Genomic DNA, 19,767 nt, shown 5'->3' with positions numbered 1-19,767 from the left:
AAAGAAATATTTTTTTTGTATGTTACCCACCGCAGGTGAGTTCATCTGATTTATCAGAGCAGTCATCTCTAAAGTCACATCTGTTCATTAGGTCAATGCAGTGGCCAGTAGCTCTGCACACAAACTGGTTCACTGTGCAGTTGTGAGGATGTGCAGTGATGGGGTTTGAGGTTCCTGAAGGTGTTGTTGGGGCTGTTGGTGGTAACTCACCTGGGCAAAGACAACACAAAAGCTTTGTCTTAAAATGGCATTTCTTATTGTTAGAATTTAAGGTTGATTTTGTGGAGCATCAGTCACAATATGAATGTATTTTACTTACATCCTGCCACTTTACTAATGTCTTACATTTACAATGATTAACTCCACTACACAGTGCAAGCAAACATCACTTTTCTGGGTTGCTGTTTGTATAAACAAATATTAGGAACATACTTTCCGTTGTACACTTAAGCTTTTTTAAGGAGTAACACAACATCTCCTGACACTATTTTAATTCCAGAAATGTTGATGCAAGCCTATTGTATTCTATTGATACAAACAGACTTTCATTTGAATTACAATTTAGCTATTGTCCTTTTAAAGTTGCTGGTCCACAGCTGCTACTTATTCAGTGCCCAGAAAAGTGCCCTTGCGAATATTTTCAAGCAAATCTAGTTACAAACACACACACACACACACACACACACACACACACACACACAAATCATTACAAGTTTGTCTTTTGTCCTTTGCCTGTCATTGAATGCAACCATTTTAATGAGTTAAGGAAAACAAGGTTTGCTTTAATTATAGGCTAAGATAACTTTTGCAGATGAAGGGGGGTGGGGCTGTTTCAAATCAGTCAGGGTACGGACTTGGATTGAAGTGCTTTGCATTTATTGTTCAGTTAACTAAACACTAAATCACTGTAATTCAATTAAATCTGCTTTTCCATTGAGGTTGATTTAAAAATAAAATAAAAGATGCCTGTATTTATATAATTTGTAAAGCCTGTCTATATAATTAAGCGGCACAAGAACACTAAAAAGAATTCTGCATTGGCACCAGTACGACCCCTTAAAAGTGTGACTTATATTGCTGTATAAAATAAATCCAGCCAGAACATTCTTAGTGTTATTAATCTGTTTCAGCGACAGTGATCAATCCTGAAGTAATGAAAAGAGAACCTAACCGCATTTTAGTGTTAATAAATGTCAATGACAGTAGTTCTGAAATTGAACAATAACCACACTCACCATTATAGGGAACACAGTCCATGAAGGACAGATCGTCAATTCCAATATCTCCATTAAAGTCATCACCCACAGTACCTTCCACTAAAATCTGTTAGAAAATACAAAGGATAAAGAAATTGCTTACAACTTCAGACATCAAATTACTGATATTGGCACCATCACTGCATACAAATGACGGGAGACCAATCATATCCTGTTCAAAGATGTAATATATAGAAGTTATTAAGAATAGAAAGCAAACAGGTATACATCCCAGATAGATAAAAGATTAACAGCACACATTTTTCAAGGTTTTTATGCCAAGATATTTGAATTACACTTGATATACTAATATACTAATAGTCTATCTACAAATGACAATTAACATGTCTCTATTATACAGCACAACAGCAAGCATATTTGAGTCTAATCAGTGGCAAGGAAATTGTCATAAACCACTATTCTGTACAATGCAACACATAAGACCACACCATTTAAACATACAGGTCTGACACAGTCACCTGGTTTGGGATACCTTCACTCATGCTCTGGTTTATCTAGCCAACAGAGGGCACAGAATTTTAGTAATGTCACAGAACAAGCCATTTTAAATTTGAATGTCTTCATAATGTACGAGGGGTTTGCCAAGTTATTGGATCATACGAGTATCTGTATCAAATTTTACTTCCATTTTTTCATGAGTATAAATAACATAAGTAAAAAAAATATTTATTAGTTGTATGCCAAAATAATAATACATTAAAATGGCTCCAGATCGCCATTGGGCAGTGATGACTGTATATCTCAAGTCTAAGGATAGATAGCCTCCTTATTCATACAAGAAGAAGGGACTGGTACTTCAAAGATAGTTTGAACAATAAATACATTTTTGACAAAATGAAGGAATTGTTTGCCAACTTTATGACTAACAGTCAGGTGTCTTGCATGCACCATGTCTCAATGTAGCTGGTGTTTTGTTATACCAGGAACAATGCGGTAAGATATCTTCTTATCTGAATCTCTAAAGGTAATGTAAACTTAATATATCCTTGATAGCTGCAAAAATATATTGTAGTGTTAAATACTTAATAAAGTGCAAAATAATATGAGAATATACAACTAAAGGCAAAATGCATGATTGTAAATGACATTATAAATGTAAAAAAAAAAATAATAATAATAAATAAATTAAGATGGTCTTTTTTTTTAATGCCAGAACTACTGCAGGGCAAATGGCTTAGGAAAATGTATTATAATTATAATCGATAAGGAAACTATTGCTTTGCTAAATTTATAGCAAGTCAAACTAAGCAATGATGCATTACTAAAACGAGTCCTGTGTTCCCTGTAGTGCCAAAGCCATTAGACAATTGATTTTATGCAGAATGTTAAATAGACTGCATTATTGTTTTCAAATTAGCATAAAAGTCTTTGGCATACTTCAGACAAGCACCCAGAAATGCAGTCTACAGGTTTTTTGTTTTTTGACGGGAGATTTGTCAATCAAAACTACCTGAAAACATGCTACATTGCCCAAAATGTTCAGAAACCAACATGTCCCAAGCCGACAGATACTTTTTACGCTGCGATAGGGGGTGAGGATTATCCGCTGACAGATTGGAGAGAGATATGGAGGTGACGTTGACAAGGCTGCTCAAGTGTGCAGGATTTATTTACACAAAACACATGAACAGCCGCGTAAACGCTAGTAGTGGAAAATGTACAAAGGGCAAAAGAAAAACTACAAAGGGTGCCGTGAATATAGCGAGCACTACTCTGCTAACAAATGGGTATCCAGCTAACACACACTCCTATACTGGGTGGGATTTCAGATTCCTACACAAATACCTGTTGCTTTATAATAATGAAAACTCCAATCCCGTTTCCACACATGGTGGTCAGGGTTTTGGCTTTCTCTTCACAAGCTTTGATCCCAGATAAAACACACAGTGATCGTAGGATTTCGGCTTTTACAATTTGTTGTTGTTCTTGGTCCATAACTCATGGCCTTGTATCAGCCCTGAGGTGTGTTAACTGACCCCTTTTATCGCGAGGGATGAGCCAAGCAGCCAGTCAAGGAAGTACAGCCGTCCAATCACCGGCTACGATTCCATCTAAACAAACTCAGCTGGCGGCGTATCGCAGGCGGAGCTTCTGGCTCTCTAGTAAGTATTTACACTCTATTTACAAGAGCTTCTAATAAGTATTTGCACTCTATTTACAAGAGCTTCTGGCTCTCTAGTAAATATTTACACTCTATTTACAATCACCAAACCCCACAAACTAAAAATAACAAAAACACACTTTTTCCCCCAAGTGCAGAACCTCAGGCCTGCCACATATGCGGTGTAACATTTCAGATATGGTTTCGATTACCGTACTATAGCTTCAAAGCGCATAAATTACCAGAGAGCATCTCTCTGCATAACCAAGAATGCTTACCAACCCGAAAGAAAGAAGATTATTTTACAGAATGGAATGACAGAAGGAGAAGAAGATCTCTCGGAGGACACATTTCTTCACACCGATTCTACTAAAGAATCTGAATTAAATGGGCCTGCAGACCCGTCAAACAATTTTGTGTGATATCAAAACCATACATCGGTATTTAGAAATTATTTCTGATCCTAGTGCCTAGAGTGTTGTGGCTACTACTGGTAATGTTACAATTGTTAGGTAGGAGGTCATTAAATTACACTTATGAGGACATTTCTAAAGAAAAATTGATTTTGAAGTTCATGTTATTTATTTTTTTATGTTCACACATAATCGTAGGGTATACTTCATCATAGAGTGAAAACATGGTTTCCTTAATAATTTTCAGACCCTCAGCGTTTTAGAAAGGTATGATATTGTATACTTCAGGTAAATATTTGCAAGCCCTGAAATCAAGTCATGTCAGTCGGACCTCAGAAGGGTAGAATTTTCATAGTTTGCAAAGGTTAATATAGGTAAGCTAGGTGGCTAAATCACCAGCCTCTCTTCCCTTTAACTTCTGGAAGCCTGTCTGTAAGACATCACTGTAAAGACATCATTTTTAGTAAATTAATGAGAGACAAATAGCTAGGTATTGTTGTTCTCTATTCTTTATTGCATATATCAGGCAGGTTTGCATATACTTATGCTTGGAGCTGTGAACCAATCTGCAGTTCCACACAAAGTGAACAAACACACTGCCCTGACTATCTACACTACCTGTTATCTCCAAAGTAATTGGCATCTTATCTCAATTGAATTAATTGTAGAGCAAGGATATATTTTCCATCAAAAGCACAAAGATGAAAACACAATAGTGTGTTACCTGGAAGGGTTGGTGGCTGGTGAGATACAGGGTTTCTCTTAACCAGATGTTGCTTTGTTCCCCATATTTGATCCAGAGCAATTCTCCTTTGGTTTCGGTAGAAGACCTTTTGTATACAGACAGTTTATAAATATGCTGCCCAAACATGTGATAGTAAAAGCGGAAGATGCATGGCTTCTTGTCATTTAATATGGTGGAATTAAAGGTTTGGCTGAGCAGCACAGCTGTGTCTTGGAAATTCCGGTCTGATGCCTCTATGTAGAGATAGTATCCATTCACAGTTCCCAGAGTGTGATCTTTCCAAGGCCCTGTCTTTGATGTTGGGGTGGGGCCCTGGATTCGAGTCCAGTCAAAGCTATCAGCAGTATCCTGTGTCCAGCTACAAAGCCCGTTTTCAAAGTTGCACTGCAGATCCATCACTGTCATAACAATTTTAAACGTTTGAAAGATTAGGGACAAGACTGTCAAAAACTTTTTAATTTACTCTACAAAATCAAGAAAGAGATCCATTTGTAATATTGTAACCACTTTTCACTATCATTTTATACATTTATAATCAATTAAAGTGTTTTCAGTGATCCTTGCTATATTTTACAAATGTTCCATTGTAGCTGACCAGATATACACCTGACACAACAAAAATCCCAGAAACAAAAATGGTTTTAAATTATAGGCCCAGTCACTCCTATTGATATAACAGTGTATTCACTTACAGCAGTGGTCTTCATCAGATCCATCACCACAGTCATCTACGAGGTCACACACAAGTAGCCGGTCAATGCAGGCCTTTGTATCTCGACAATGGAACTTGTCTCTGCCTTCACAGCTTGCCGCGGGTGGGGGAAGGGAGCAGTTTTCAAAATAGATGTCATCCAGTGCTGACACTCCATCAAAAACGCCGAGGCTGACTTTCGTCAGGGTGAAGTGAAAAGGCTGAGTAAGACGACCAAGCTGTATAACTGCCTGCAACCACTGGTCTCCTTGATTGTATAAAGTCCTCCATATGACAGTGGTGCTGCAATTCTCACCCTCTACTCGTAAATTCATGTCAGCTGCTCCAACAGCCTGGCCATAATTATAATGCCTGGAACACCATTAAATAAATTAATATACACTCAAATTACTTTGGTATTACACAGTGTACAAGGCAACATTAAATGAGTAAAAACGTCCCTTTTAAAAATGAGAATTGCAGACAAAATGCTAGACTGACAAAGCTATTTGTCATTTGTGCATTTTTCTGAAAAGGAAAAACACCACACTATTTGAAAATTAATAAGAAACAAACCAATACTCCTTACAAGCCCCAAAAGTCAATGTTTCAGTTCGCTATTTCTGTTTATGTTACTTTGCTTGTATCTCTTTGGATGCAGTTTTTCTTACTGAAAATAAATGTGCTAATGACGATTTGGATTAATAAGTATATCACTACTGCAATAAAAAATGTAATAATAAATACAGTAACAATACCAAAACGACATTGTACAGCCCGTTGCAGATTGGCTGAACCTGGGACTCCTCAGCTCAGCTATCTGTGAAAAGCGGCTGCTGTTTTTCAGAGCAAACATGAAATGTCCTAAAAAGATATTTAAAAAATATATATAAATCTACAGTTTGCATGTATTTATCAAACAATAACAAATAAAAACATGGAAAATCATTCGGAACTAATTCATACATCTTTATTTTTAATAAAAAAGTTATTTTCTTTAAGTAATTGTCTTCAGTCAGAAAAAAAGTTATTTTATAGAATGTCATCTTGAAGAAGAAATTGTAATGTCAAGATATTTGCTTTCTCCTGCTGTGGCCCACATACCCTCTGTTGTATTTGTGCTATGGTCCTGTGGAGGAGCCTGACTCTGGTACTCAGGAGGAACAGTGATTTGTGAGCTCCTTCTCCAATCAAACCCATCCCCTGGAACATTCTCATACCAGCCACACGCATCCGCTTCAAAATCACACGTAGCAGCTGAGAAAAGCAAACACAACAGTAAAGCAAATGATTGTCTAGAATTAGGTCTTATTTTCTTTGTATCAAGAGATGTTTTGTTTATCATGGTCCTATCCTGTCCTTCGGATGAGACGTAAAACCAATGTCCTACTGTAAATGACTCTGCAGCAGCAGTTGTGATGTATAGTTCACCCCCTAGTCTCAGTAAGTTGCTTTGGATAAAAGCGTCTGCTAAATGACCACTAAATAATTCATCCAGGTGACAATTTTGAGTACTATTCTCTGGAATATATTTAAACAGTCTTTCAGCTTGCTTTCTAATAAATTACAGAAAATATGTAGCAATTTTATATTCAGTTGCTGTTTTTTTTTGTTTGTTTTTTTTGTTCACAGTAAACAGTGATGAAATAATTTTGTTGTGTGAGTTATAAATAGAAAATCAAAGGGATAAGGAGGGGGGGATAGTAACTCCTAGTATAGCACATTGTGACATTATTCCAACACTAATGCCTTTTCTTCCCTTGGAGGCCCAAGCTCATTCTCTAAATCATTACCTGTTAGGATATTAAACCTGGTCGCATTGACCTTGACATGAAAAATAATTGTAGACACTCTAGCTTAAGGTGAGAAAAGAATTTGCAAGACTTTTTCATAAATAATTTTACCTTATCTCATTTCCCTCTGCAATACCTTAGGCTGTTGCTTACCACAATCAGCTTCATCTTCTCCACTGGGGCAGTCTGCAGTAAAATCACAGAATTTCTTTGCAGGAATACATTCCCCAGTATCACATGGAAGGAATGTTGGTGGGCACTGAGGTGTGGGTGGTGCTGTAGTGGAAATATTCACTATTTTCAAAGAAGAAAAACAATTTGGTGAAGCATTTCATAAAACTGAATTAAACTGAAATACACACACACACACATACACACACACAAAAAAAAACTTACTGAAGACTAATGGACAGGAAGCTTTGATATCACCAAATACATATCAGTGCACACATGGATTTAAATACAAACAGACAAAGCACATATCAGAATATGTTATTCAAGCAATAAAAATGACATCAACCTGCTCTTAGTTTCCAGCTGGCGTCTTCTTTAAAGGTCCCAGTTCCATCATCCATCGCCACAGAGATCCTGCTACCAGCATGGCGAATGTAATAACCTGGAAGGCTTACTGCTTCCAGAGCATCAAACCCTGGGAACCATTTGTTTTTTGCCAACCAAAATGAAGCTGGAGCTGTATCTTTATTGCTAGATTGAATCTGTTTGATAAATAATTCCACTTCCCTACCAAGTTCATTCCTGGAATGCTGAAGATAGTAAGAGTCATTCAGCGCTGATTTAAAAGAGACAGTCTCAGAGATATTCTGATACAGACCAGGAGAATAAAGGTTAAAAACTGAAGCAATGTTGTCAGTGACATTTGCAGTAAAAGCCTTGCCGCTGTTGTCAACTGCCAGGCCGATCTGGTTTGGTAAATTCTTTGTGAGAAACACAATCTGGCCGTAATCTGATGAAAAACAAAATGACAGTCAGTATTGGAAGCTGTCCTGAAGCAGTAGGGGGAACACTGGGAAGTTTACTTCTGACACTACTACATATCCAATATGACATTAATTAGAATAAACTACAATTTATCATCAGTAATTATTGCTTTAACCAGGCAATAATTACCAGGAATCACATAACATCATAGCCATTAAAACAGTTAAAAGTGGTAACTACAAAGCTACATGTATAGTTACTGTCTAACTACATGCAATTACCATCACTTGGTAAGCTTGTTCTACATAGAACAAGAGTACTAATAAAAAAAAATAGAAATTAGTATTTATAAATGGTGACATTTTAAAATGTAATATTTGGACATAAATCATTAGCAACAAAATCATATTTTTAAATATACAGTACATCTCAACAGAACTACTGATGAATCTCCATAAGAACAAAAGAAAATGATTGACAAACACTTCTTCTGAATAAAATATCAAAGAGAAGTGGTTTCTTTTTTTTTTTTTTTTAATTTAGTCGTCGCCAATTATTTTACCCCGATTTTTATTTTTTTTTCACCGCAATTTAGCATGCCCAATTATTATCTGTATCCCCGACTCGGGAAACGGAGGCTGGAACACGCGTCCTCCGAAACATGCTCCTGCCAAGCCGTCATTTTTCGCACTGCAGATCCACAGCAATGCCACCAGACCTATAGTGCCGGAGGACAACACAGATCTGGCGGCTCCGCTGCAGAGCCACAGGCGCCCTATCAACCACAGGGGTCGCTGATGCGCTGCGAGCCGTGGATTCCCCTGCCGACCTAAGCCCTCCCTACCCGGGCAGCGCTCAGCCAATTGTGCGCCGCCCCCTAGGAACTCCCGGTCACGGTCAGCTATGACATAGCCTGGATTCGAACCTGCGATCTCCAGGCTATAGGGCATATCCTGCACTCCGCGCGGAGCGCCTTTACTGGATGCGCCACTCTGGAGCCCCCTAAGAGAAGTGGTTTCTGACTTTAATAATGTCTATTTGGAAATATTTAAATTCATTCTGCCTCTGTTCATTTAAACTAAAACTAGGAGCACTATGCTGACTTCTGTCTATTGGAGAAAATCTATATGGACAACAAAAGCACAGGCAGGAAAAGCTAAGTAACCAGAGTCTGGCAAAGGGGTTTTCTGTTTTGAGCTATATGGCAGTAGTTTTATTAACAGGCAAAGCAGGTATGTAAGTAATTACAGTTCATGAAGGTACTGCCCAGCAGTAAGTTGGTACTGGAAACAAATATGGTAAATAAATCACTGTATTTCAGACCAAAGCATGCATCTGTTTCATATAATATGCCAAACTGATTTGCACTGTGTGACCAGGATGACCTGTGGTGACGTCGGGCCAGGAAGGATAATGGACAGTGTGGTGAGTGAAGGCGCTGCTGCACGTTTAATAATAAACAAATAAACAGTTTTAACAAAACAAAGCGGCATGATGGCCGAAACAGACTGACAAACAGACACGGAACAAAACAAGAAAGTATCGTGCTGGTGTATACCCAGCACACGTAGCAATTGTTTTCTTATTATTTATTCTTTCTCTTTACCTCCTGACTTTCGTTCCACCTCTGAACACGCCAACCCTGCGTGAAAGAGTCATGCTCCTTTTATCTACAGCTGTGCCAGGGCTTGCTTGCAAATTAATCATTTACTTGAATCCTGGCACAGTCTGCACATGAACTAATTTGTGCAATCCTTGTGCCCACATACAAATATACATTTTAAATCATCCGTGTTACATAACCCAAACTCCGTGCACCACTACATACAAACATATGAACAACAAAACCCTACATAAAACACAAAATACGCACAGGGGCGGGGGTACCCCGCCACACACAGTTAGTTTTAGCCTTATGTGTAACTAGCATTTGTACTAATGAAGACACAACTGATCACACCATGATTTAGATGTACTTTGTTTTTGAAAAGGAGGCTTTACTGAGTAAAAGGTATGCTATTGGAAATTCTGCAAGCAAATGCAGCATTTATTAATAATGTCAGTGCTGGAAACTATCAACTCTCAGCTAAAATGTGTAGGTCACACTTGCCTTTATGTTTAGTTGTGGTATCAGGGAGCAACGCTTCTGCAGTAGTGCACGCTGGGGTTATACTTATGTCATCTATCGCAACAGAAGCATTGCCTAATGAAACAGAGGCTTGAAGAATAATCTGTTTAAAAGAAGGAAACACATTTAGTACGTAGTAGACGTTTTCAAATGTTGATGAAAGTGTTCATATTTTAAGAAAGCAGTACACTAAGTCAATTAAATAAAATAAAACTTCTAACCAAACAGGTCACATGCAAATGACTGATCTTCATAAGATGAAGATAAATAGCACTTTCACAAGACGTGAGATTTGATAACCAATTGCTTTGTTTTACACAGTGAAAAATGCATTGAACAGCACACTGACTGTCTTATCACAAGCTCTTTGGTGACAGACAGGTTTGGCAAGTAAGAGGTTAGTTTGGATGAAGCCATTGGCCTTGACTGGAAGGCCAGTTTACTAATAAACACTTTCCTGTGATCACTAGCTTCCTAAAAGGGACTGGAGGACGTAATTTGACAGGAAGAGACAGGGAGATCAAGTTGTGCCTTGAGAGACTGATTGAGGGCCCCACTAGTGACATTTACAAAGACTTGCTTAAGTAGGCTTTCGGTAGGGGTAATCAGTGGTGCTGGCTGTTTTCCTGACCTTAAGCCTCAGCAATCAGTTCTTTCAGTGACACATTGAACACATTTGGCTTACAAAAGTATTTTTTAAAATTTGAAAAGCATTAACATGGAAACAACTTGCGTTTGTTCACTGCACTGCTTGCTCATATAGTCAATACCTAATTCCAAGTTACCTGAAAGGGAATCAGTGTTTCCATGGCAGTCGGTTCTATGGTTATTTCAGCCTTTTCCCATATGTTGGATGTACGGTTTATGATGTCATCTGTCATCCTTAAATCACCACCCAGTGCTGTCCTTGTGAAGATCACCAGTTTAGCTCCTTCAGACAGCTGATACCAAAACCTCACCTGATAAACGTACAGTAAGTTCATTTTTATTAGTCTGAACAAAGACAGATGTATCCAGCTATGTAGAGTGTTTTTCAAAAACAAAAGATGTACAGTAAACTTGTGCAGCAACCAAATCACATTTCCTTTAGTATTTATTTTATACAGGCATAATAGATAAGTCGTACATACAAGTGTCTCCATTCCTCCCCATTGTCAGGGAGCCTGCCAAAAATAGGTGATTGAAAACATAAATAAAATATTTCAACTGAAAAGCTTAAGTAACTGCAGCTTGTCAGTTTTAAATGTATTTTTCTTCTTGTTAAATCTACCTTGCAAATAGGTGACGTCAGGGACTGTTTCTGTATAACAGGGCTGCCAAGCTGAGCTAAAACCTCCGGGTCAGACTGTGTGTTTGCAGTTAGATAGAGAAATGATCCTAAAAGGAAAGGGAAAAAAAATAATTATTCTCCCATTTAAATTAAAGTCTGTCTCCTGATTATTATATTTCATCCTGTTCATTTTTGAGACAGGAAAGCAGTTGACAAAGAACACCATGCTTTTATAAATCAGGCCCCTCATGGGCGCCATTTTTGAAAAGTAAACTCCTCCCCCTGGGCAATTACCACTATTACACATAAAAGTTTTTTCTCTCATCATTATTTATTGTTTCCTGCCAGTACACATGTAGTATTAATCCCCTGTATGTTGACATGTACTCAATTTTATTGTGATTGTTGTTTATTCTGTAACACATCATTTCCATTTGGAACAGGTAGACTTTTACTTAATACTGCAGTAAAAAAAAAAAAAAAAAAAAGTGAACATGCGAACAAAATGTAAAACCCAGGGGGCATAATTTAAAAGTTCTTAATTAATTACTATGAGAACCAGAACAATATAAGAACCAAACAACTAATATAATAAAAGGTCCCCTCCTGTCATTTGGTACATTTATTTACATTGTTTTCTAACATTAAAATTGAGTTTGCTTCTTTCCAAAAATAAAATTAAAAACAATTAGATCATTTTACCTTTGGTACCCCTTGAAATAAATAAATCATCTCTGTAGAGTTTACTAACCGTTGTGTGCACCGGTAGTGTGGTCTGTGTGGGGAATCCCTGGTTGGGTAGATGGCTGCCCTTCTTGTCTTATCCAGTTTGCATTATCTGAGCTTAACTGTTCCCAGCTGCACAAATTGCATTCAAAATTGCACATGGTGTAGTTGGCTTAAAAAAATAAAAACATAAAATCCTTTAATATTTAATAAAGCAACAATAATCTTTTCAGATGCAACGCACCCTTTCTTTAACCTTTTTTACTTTCCTTGTTTGATGCTTTTTCAATAAAAATCCCTTTTTTCCCCAAAACTGTTTCCTGAACTGCAATCTTCGCTGGGATCTTTCTGTATAGATAATGCCTTATTTTTCTATGTTTTGTATGTCTTTGAATGGTATACAAGGAGAAACTAATTTTCAAGAGTATGCAGGTAGACAATATAGACAGAAGCAGCAGGATCCAGGCGCATACATTACAGATTCAATAACAGCATGAATTTACACCCACATATGCTAGTTAGCAAATCTTAAAATACCTTACGCTAGTGGATAACTTACTGTGTTCAGATACTTCTTCCAACTTCATGAAGCCCTTGATGCAAATGTCAGTTTATCAGAACCAGCCTTATTAACTGGTCTGTATGGCTTATTGACAAGCAGTTATCTGTGCTTAAGTTTATAGTGACACTCAGGGTATTAGGTAGCTTTATTAAACAAAAAGGAACACTCTCATCCTGATTACAGACAACCAAATACAGTTAATGTCCAAACTAATGAGGCAAAAGTGTCCTACAGTAAACTTTATGACAATGAATGTATAAAAAATATATATTTGAGTATTTTCAGGATTCCATATTAGTTAATATTGGTTCTCTATTTTTTTCCATGTGTGAAATGTTTTTAAGCAAAGATTAATGAAATCAGATCATTTTGATGTGTAGTGCAGAGAGTCAATGGTGTGTGGCTGCCAGAGAGAATGTCCTAACCGGCATAACATACTTTTTGGACACCCTGTATGTGTGGGACACCAGGTCTGAAAAACACTTTATGTTTATCTAAAGTAACAGTGTTTAAAATACATGTTGCTTTTAGCATTTATATATATAAGGACCCATCTCAGAAACCTACAGCAAGTTTGTGGCTCTTCATCAGCTCCATCACAGCAGTCTACCTGGTAATCACACACTGAACTATTAGGGATGCAGGAGCCAGTCCTGCAGGCAAACATTTCCACAGGACAGACTGGCACTTCCATTACTCCACAGTTAGAGAATTTAAAACTATCCAGTGCTAGGAATCCAGTGGGGCTTTGAATAGCCCCTTCAAAAACAATCTGCAGAGGAAAATAACACACTCCAGTTTGAAAACCACCAGGACATTGCATAACAAAATGATTCACATATTGTCAATTTTGAAATTAGAAAATACTGTTTTTTCTTGTGGTGTTTTTTTTTGGGGGGGGGGAGGGGCGGGGGGGGGGGCTGGGGGGGATTTGGCTACGGTTCGCCAATCTCCATTCCAGATTTAATTTTTTTTTTAATTGTTACCTGATTATCTGTTCCTCCCAATAGATACTCAGTCTGCTTTTAGCAACCTGTTTTTTAGATTTTAGCTTGTAAAAAAATAAAAAAAATAAAACCTGCTCCTCTGGCTGTTTTCCCTTCTCTTTTCTTTCCACTTGACTATTTTTCCCAGTGGCCTCCTGCTGCTATTATTTTGGAATGCACCCCCTCCTCCCCACTATCCAATTTCCTCTGGGATGTGAGCTTCATTGGTATTCTTTTCTTTCCACACCTGTTTTAGATAAGTGTCTTTCCTCTCTGAAGCCACTAAGGAAATTGGGATCAGAGATGACTGACTGCCAAATATTAGGATGAAACTAGAATCATGTATTCTGGTATCTGCAGCCATTATAATCACCTCATAATAGCGTAACAGGAGGCTAGGATCTTAGAATGGGCAGACTGAAATGTGCACGTGTAAAAGCAGAATGGTTTAGCCTCTTTATATAACCAATCTGTAACACAGTGACAATGTGGGTGTAGCCATATGGCATTACTGTACCTGAAACTCTTGAAGGCATGTGGGAAACTTCACCTCTTTACCAAGCCACTGATTCTGGGTAGCACTGTGCGTTTTAAACAATAGCTGAGCTTCCTGTTAGGGTGTAGAAAATGGAAATGATAAACAATGTTTATGAGGACAGTGATTCTTTACTCTTTATTCTTTATTGCTTCCGTAAAACCCGTCTAGGTGTTACTGCCAGTAAATCACTACCCCTGCCTTTATACAAGTTTTCTGTTTTGAATGATAAGTTTGAAGTTTACCATGCTTCTCTATGTATTAGCATACAGTATCTGCCTATACCATACTTAAAAGGACATATAGCAACAAATGTATTTTCACCACGGACAACTTTACCACAATAACAGTATATTATCAACCTGAAACTTGGTAGAAAATCAGATAGAACCAATATACAGAACCCTATTGAAAAGCAATGGGATCATAAGTTAAAAAAAACTCAGAATCTTGTCAGCTAACTCTAGTTTTCACAGGTAGTGCCAACAAGAGTTGAAAGGTCACAGTGTCACATGAGTAATCAAAAAACAGGAACCAGATGCACATGGCAAAACAACAAGTGCTTGCAAGCAGTATGGTAGGTAGCCAATTAAAATCAGAAACAATCTCGGTTGTAAAGAGCAACAGAACTCAACTATTTTGATTGGCTGTGAATATTAAAAACAAATAAGAGGTGGGTAAAAAAAAAAAATACTAATAAAAAATGACATTTGTGTCTGTGTTCTTTAATTGTGCAATACTACATACATTTATATTCTTCTTACTTTATAAGGGTAAACAAGTGTATTACAGGCAAAGTTTAATATAACAAACTGGAAGAAGGCTCTTCTTATAAAATGATATAAAAAAACATTGTGCAATCACACACATAGTTTGCCTCACCTCTGCTGTATGAAGCCATACACTTAATATACTGCATCCTGCAATATTGTAGTAAAAGTGAAAGCTGCAGTTTAGTCCCGAGCTATGATATATGGAGCTTTTTAAGAATGTGGTTGTGTTATAAGTGATGTTATTAACTCCAACCCCTATGTAATGACCTGTAAACAAAACAAAATATGCATAATGTCAGTCAGCACAAAATATAAGCTGCAACAAAATATAAAAACTGCCTCGTGAAAATGTGAGCTCTACAACTGTTGGAATAAGCTTCATTTTCTATATTTCTAACAGTAATCTATGACTGTCTATAATCTCTGTCTTTTAAAGTGTTTGAATAAGATACATTTCCTATATAAGATTTATTTTGTATAATGTGTGTGTGTGTGTGTTTGTATTTGAAAACACATTGTTACAGTTATTCATTTGTAAAACCTCTGCTTTGTATAACCAGTTTTTGTGGGGTCCTGTGTGCTGAGAATGTGTTTACAGATGGGGGAGGGAATTAGGTCAGAGAAGCCAGAAAAGGCTGTTGAAAAGAACGAGCATGTCAATCCCTGAATGTAACCACACCCTAAGCAGCATCACACTAAGCTGCAACAGAGCCTATATCAATCAGAACTGAAGAGTAGTTCATTGCGTTTCCTCACAACCAATAATCACCATGCTAATTTGGCAAGGGGGTTCGTCCAGATGTGGTAAATATTACTCGAGTTCTGTATTAAGCTATCAATTTATAAACTAATATGCTTATGTTGTCTTATATATATATCTCATCCCTACAATTATAGACTATGATGATTAATATAAATTGTTGGTAAAAAGGACAGGAACCTTTCACTGAGTGATGGTCTATTTCTTTGTGGTATACTGATATGTTGTTATCTTATCTTAAGTATCTCTTAATAATGTTATAATTAATCTGATATGTCGCGGCAGAATATCATTTGATGAATGTTGAAATACTATATAAATTGTACTATGTGTTGCATATAAATTTCAATAAAAACATACATGGAATAATTATTACAGAACATAAGAACTCATTATCATATTAGTAAAAATCCAACACAATGAAGGTTTAGCCACTATTAACTTATTAGAGTATAGGTTTTTTTTTTTTTTATCCCACAGACACCTTTTGAAATCACCACAGTTAGTTAGGTACTGTAGCTGATAGTCCATTTACAGAAGATAATAATACAACAGGCGTATCTCAGCAGTAATTAAGTAAAAATGTGAATACAAACTAATAATAATAAAATAAATATGTGAAGCAGCACATGCATTAATTCAGCAGCACCTTCAGTGGAGTTGAGGCTGTGATCCTTCAGTGGCGCAGTCCCATCCACAGCACTGTCGCCGGCTTTCATACGTTGCCATGAAATTTGTTCTGTTGGCTCCTCAGAATTCCAACCACATTGGTCAGACTCAAAATCACAGACATCAGCTGCAGTACAATAGAGACATGTTCAGATTGTGTAAAGAATGTACATGTAATTGCATTGACTCCTACACAAGCTCAATTATTCTTTTAACTCAAACTGCAACATAAAACAATGTTTACGTTTTACCATTGAACAATAGTCTATTATTTTGTATTGAGCTGACTGGGCCCAATTTAAACAGCTTTATTTACAGCTGGTTTCACAGACCCACATCCCACACCTAACAGCATGTCTAATCGGGTCTATGAAACCGTCTTAGGTGGCCTAAGATTAATGATAATTGGGGTACATGTTAAATATACAGCAGGTTTGTAAACATTATTTCTATACTTGTAAAAGAAACAAACATCGCTTTTATGAATAGGAAACATTATTGAATCAATCAAAACTAACTTAAATGAATAATAGGGCGGCACACTGTGTTCTATTCACAAAAAAGTCCTTATTACATACAAGTTAAATTTCCCTTTAACTAATTCATGAGTTTAAGACAAAAAAAGTAACTCCTTTTGCATCACTTATTTTTTCATTTCTAGTAAGGATACTATTATCCAAACATGTCACCTCACAGTGTGACTTTTTAAAAATGTTCGGGGAGGGGGGGGGGGGGGGTATGTTTTTTTCCAATGTTTCTTTGTCCAACGGTTCAACCCATGTATTTCCTTTACAAGATAAAAATAAGTAAGTTTATAGTGCTAAATTTCATGTATGGCATATACAAATCATAATAGATATATTTTCACTTACGACAGCTATCTTCGTCAGCTCGGTCAGGTGGGCAGTCGTGAATAAAGTTGCAGAATTTTATGTTGGGAATGCACTTACTGTTACATGCACCAAACCCTTCAGGGCATGACAAGGCTGCATCTGCGTATTAAAAGCAGTGGTATTAGAAGTGGTATTACAAATAGCTGACATATTTCACACACACAAAAAAAGGTCTCCTCATGTCCTATTCTGACCCAGAGGGGAGTACTACTTTAAAACTGTCCTCACAACCATTCAAAGATTAATATTAGCATTTCATATTGTTTCCTTTCCCCCACTATCCCTGAACATTTTTCCACAGTTGCTACAAATGAGAAACCTTTATGGTTCTCTACAGCCAGCGTTTGCCAAAAACTGTTCCTGACCAATGATAAGGCAATGAACATAGCTGTGAAAGTCTGTCGGTAATTTTCTGCTTTGTTACCCTGCTCTCAGGAGTCCTTCTGTGTAGGGAAGTACAGATATAGTACTGAAATGTAGCTGAGACGGCAAATAAAGATCCTGATTGGTTCAGTTCTGGAAAAGGTTACAATTTCTCATATGTAGCATTAAAGGAGTGATACTGAGGCTTTTAAGTGTCTTTTCTTCCCTCTATTTAGCACTAGCAACATTATCATTTTCTGTTATCAGTCTCGTGGTTCATTGCTTGTTTATTTCAGTGGAGGTATGCAAATGATTTATTTACACGCCACAAGGATAAGGATTTCTATTTGGTAACACTTTTGTGATAAATTCTTACCAGATGCTGGCACACATCCTTTACTGAAGGAAATATCATCAATGGCCAGTGTTTCAGATGGCCCGTTAACAGCAAATATTCTTCCTTGAATAACCACCTGCAATATTTGATAGGAGCCAAATTATTAAAACATGTATCATAGGCACGGTGAACACACATTTAGGGATGGTGTGTTCAATTTAAAATACCAAAATATGAGTTGTTTTAATAATCATTAGATGTGTACTAGCTGGTCAAAGTACAATTGCATAGTGTACACTTTGAGATTTAATGATGTTTATTCAGTAGGAATGGGTTCTTCCAGCCAGATAACATATGGTTTATCAGTTTTTTCTCTGAAACACTAAGTCAACTGTGGATTTTCAAGGCACACACACAATTTAAAGCATGTTGGTTCTGTACTATAATATTTATTTACTATGTTTCACTACGTGAACATTCACTAGCTGTTATTTTAACAGTTAGTTAAGACTGAAAAAATCAAAAGGTGTTCACATTTGTGTGGTATGAAAGTGGTACAGGTGGTTTGTGCTTGGAGGTGGGGGGGGGGGGGGGGGGAGGATGGGGCGACAACAGCAAGGTTTGTCAGTAACATACACACAGTGCCATCCTCCAAGAATAACTGATGCTTAATAAAATATTTTCAGAATTAAGCAGAGAAGCAACAGTTAATTGAGTATTATTTTTTGATATACAGAAAAATATGTTCCTTTGATTATGCGTTGATTATTACCTGTCCAACTCCATTGTCTGAGAGCATAAATATTCAAAACACAAACCTCAAATTTCTCTGTGCTATTAATAGTTACAACTACACGTTTCCACTGCTCTTGTTGGGCCACGTTTTGCTTCCAAATCTCTCTGACGTCTCCATCAAAATGGGTCCGTATTCCTATATTTAGTGCTCCACTTAATCTCCCAAAGTGGTAGTAACATTTAACCTACAAAAAGAAAAATGTTTAGATAATATGTTTCTTTGACAGCTGTTATTAAATAATCATTGTGATCATACATCACCTGGCAAGTTTGTCCAGTGTTTGTTGGAAGGAAAACAATACTTCTTAAACCTGCAGAGGGATGATCTCCACCATGGTCTGACAGAGATAGGTAATGTGCTGTCGAAAAACACAAAAAAACCCATCATTGTACGAATTCAGGTTAAAAACAGATCACCATACAGAAGCATACATAGTTACATTCATCTGCTCTTGATGCATTCAATCAAGCACTGCCCAATAAAATCCCCCATCTCATTATACCAATGTGCGGTATTGTATTTGGAAAAGGATCCAATAACAGAAAGACAATATTATGTGTATTGTTACAAATTAGGCTTTTTCATGCTATTACCAGTACAATATAATAATAGGAACAGAACAATATAATAATACACACTGGCTTCTACCGGTATATCAAACGGTATTATTTAGACATATCGTTTATTCATTGGCATTGAAAAAATACATTCTCATTAAAATAAATAGTTAACTAAAAGTCATCTATCTTGAACTGGGGAAATGGGTATATAGAAAAAGTAAATTTATTGAAGTGTATTGCCATACCTGTGCGGTTTCCCAAATGATCAAATGTTGGACCAACATTATTAGTTAAGCCATTTCTCCTGTTCCATGTAGTCTGCAAGTCTTCACTGTGTGTCATGTTACAGTAGTCATGTTCAAAGTCACATCTTTCATAAGTAGAGCCTTTAAACAAGGTTTCAGGAAGTATGATTGAGAAAAAAAAAACAACATAAAAACAATTACCACA

The 19,767-nt window shown here is 36.9% G+C and overlaps 1 protein-coding gene across 1 annotated transcript in view; it reads right to left on the bottom strand.

Moving 5' to 3' along the window:
• Nucleotides 1-19,767, bottom strand: part of LOC117967562 (MAM and LDL-receptor class A domain-containing protein 1) — a 166,919-nt gene that overhangs the window by 78,113 nt on the left and 69,039 nt on the right. Inside the window, exons 48-66 of the mRNA XM_059023145.1 lie at nt 19,563-19,703; nt 19,018-19,115; nt 18,780-18,941; nt 18,001-18,097; nt 17,241-17,360; nt 16,349-16,495; nt 15,049-15,206; nt 14,149-14,241; nt 13,213-13,417; nt 12,109-12,255; nt 11,358-11,464; nt 10,873-11,046; nt 10,070-10,190; nt 6,332-6,484; nt 5,986-6,091; nt 5,229-5,599; nt 4,516-4,934; nt 1,236-1,323; nt 31-210 (exon numbers count right to left, since the gene is read on the bottom strand). Of these exons, the coding sequence (XP_058879128.1) occupies nt 31-210; nt 1,236-1,323; nt 4,516-4,934; nt 5,229-5,599; nt 5,986-6,091; nt 6,332-6,484; nt 10,070-10,190; nt 10,873-11,046; nt 11,358-11,464; nt 12,109-12,255; nt 13,213-13,417; nt 14,149-14,241; nt 15,049-15,206; nt 16,349-16,495; nt 17,241-17,360; nt 18,001-18,097; nt 18,780-18,941; nt 19,018-19,115; nt 19,563-19,703 (3,087 nt within the window). The remainder of the gene's footprint in view (nt 1-30; nt 211-1,235; nt 1,324-4,515; nt 4,935-5,228; nt 5,600-5,985; nt 6,092-6,331; nt 6,485-10,069; nt 10,191-10,872; nt 11,047-11,357; nt 11,465-12,108; nt 12,256-13,212; nt 13,418-14,148; nt 14,242-15,048; nt 15,207-16,348; nt 16,496-17,240; nt 17,361-18,000; nt 18,098-18,779; nt 18,942-19,017; nt 19,116-19,562; nt 19,704-19,767) is intronic.

Source organism: Acipenser ruthenus, chromosome 4 (genome assembly GCF_902713425.1).
Source record: "Acipenser ruthenus chromosome 4, fAciRut3.2 maternal haplotype, whole genome shotgun sequence".
Taxonomy (NCBI): domain Eukaryota; kingdom Metazoa; phylum Chordata; class Actinopteri; order Acipenseriformes; family Acipenseridae; genus Acipenser; species Acipenser ruthenus.
This window is presented reverse-complemented; position numbering and strand designations above follow the sequence as displayed.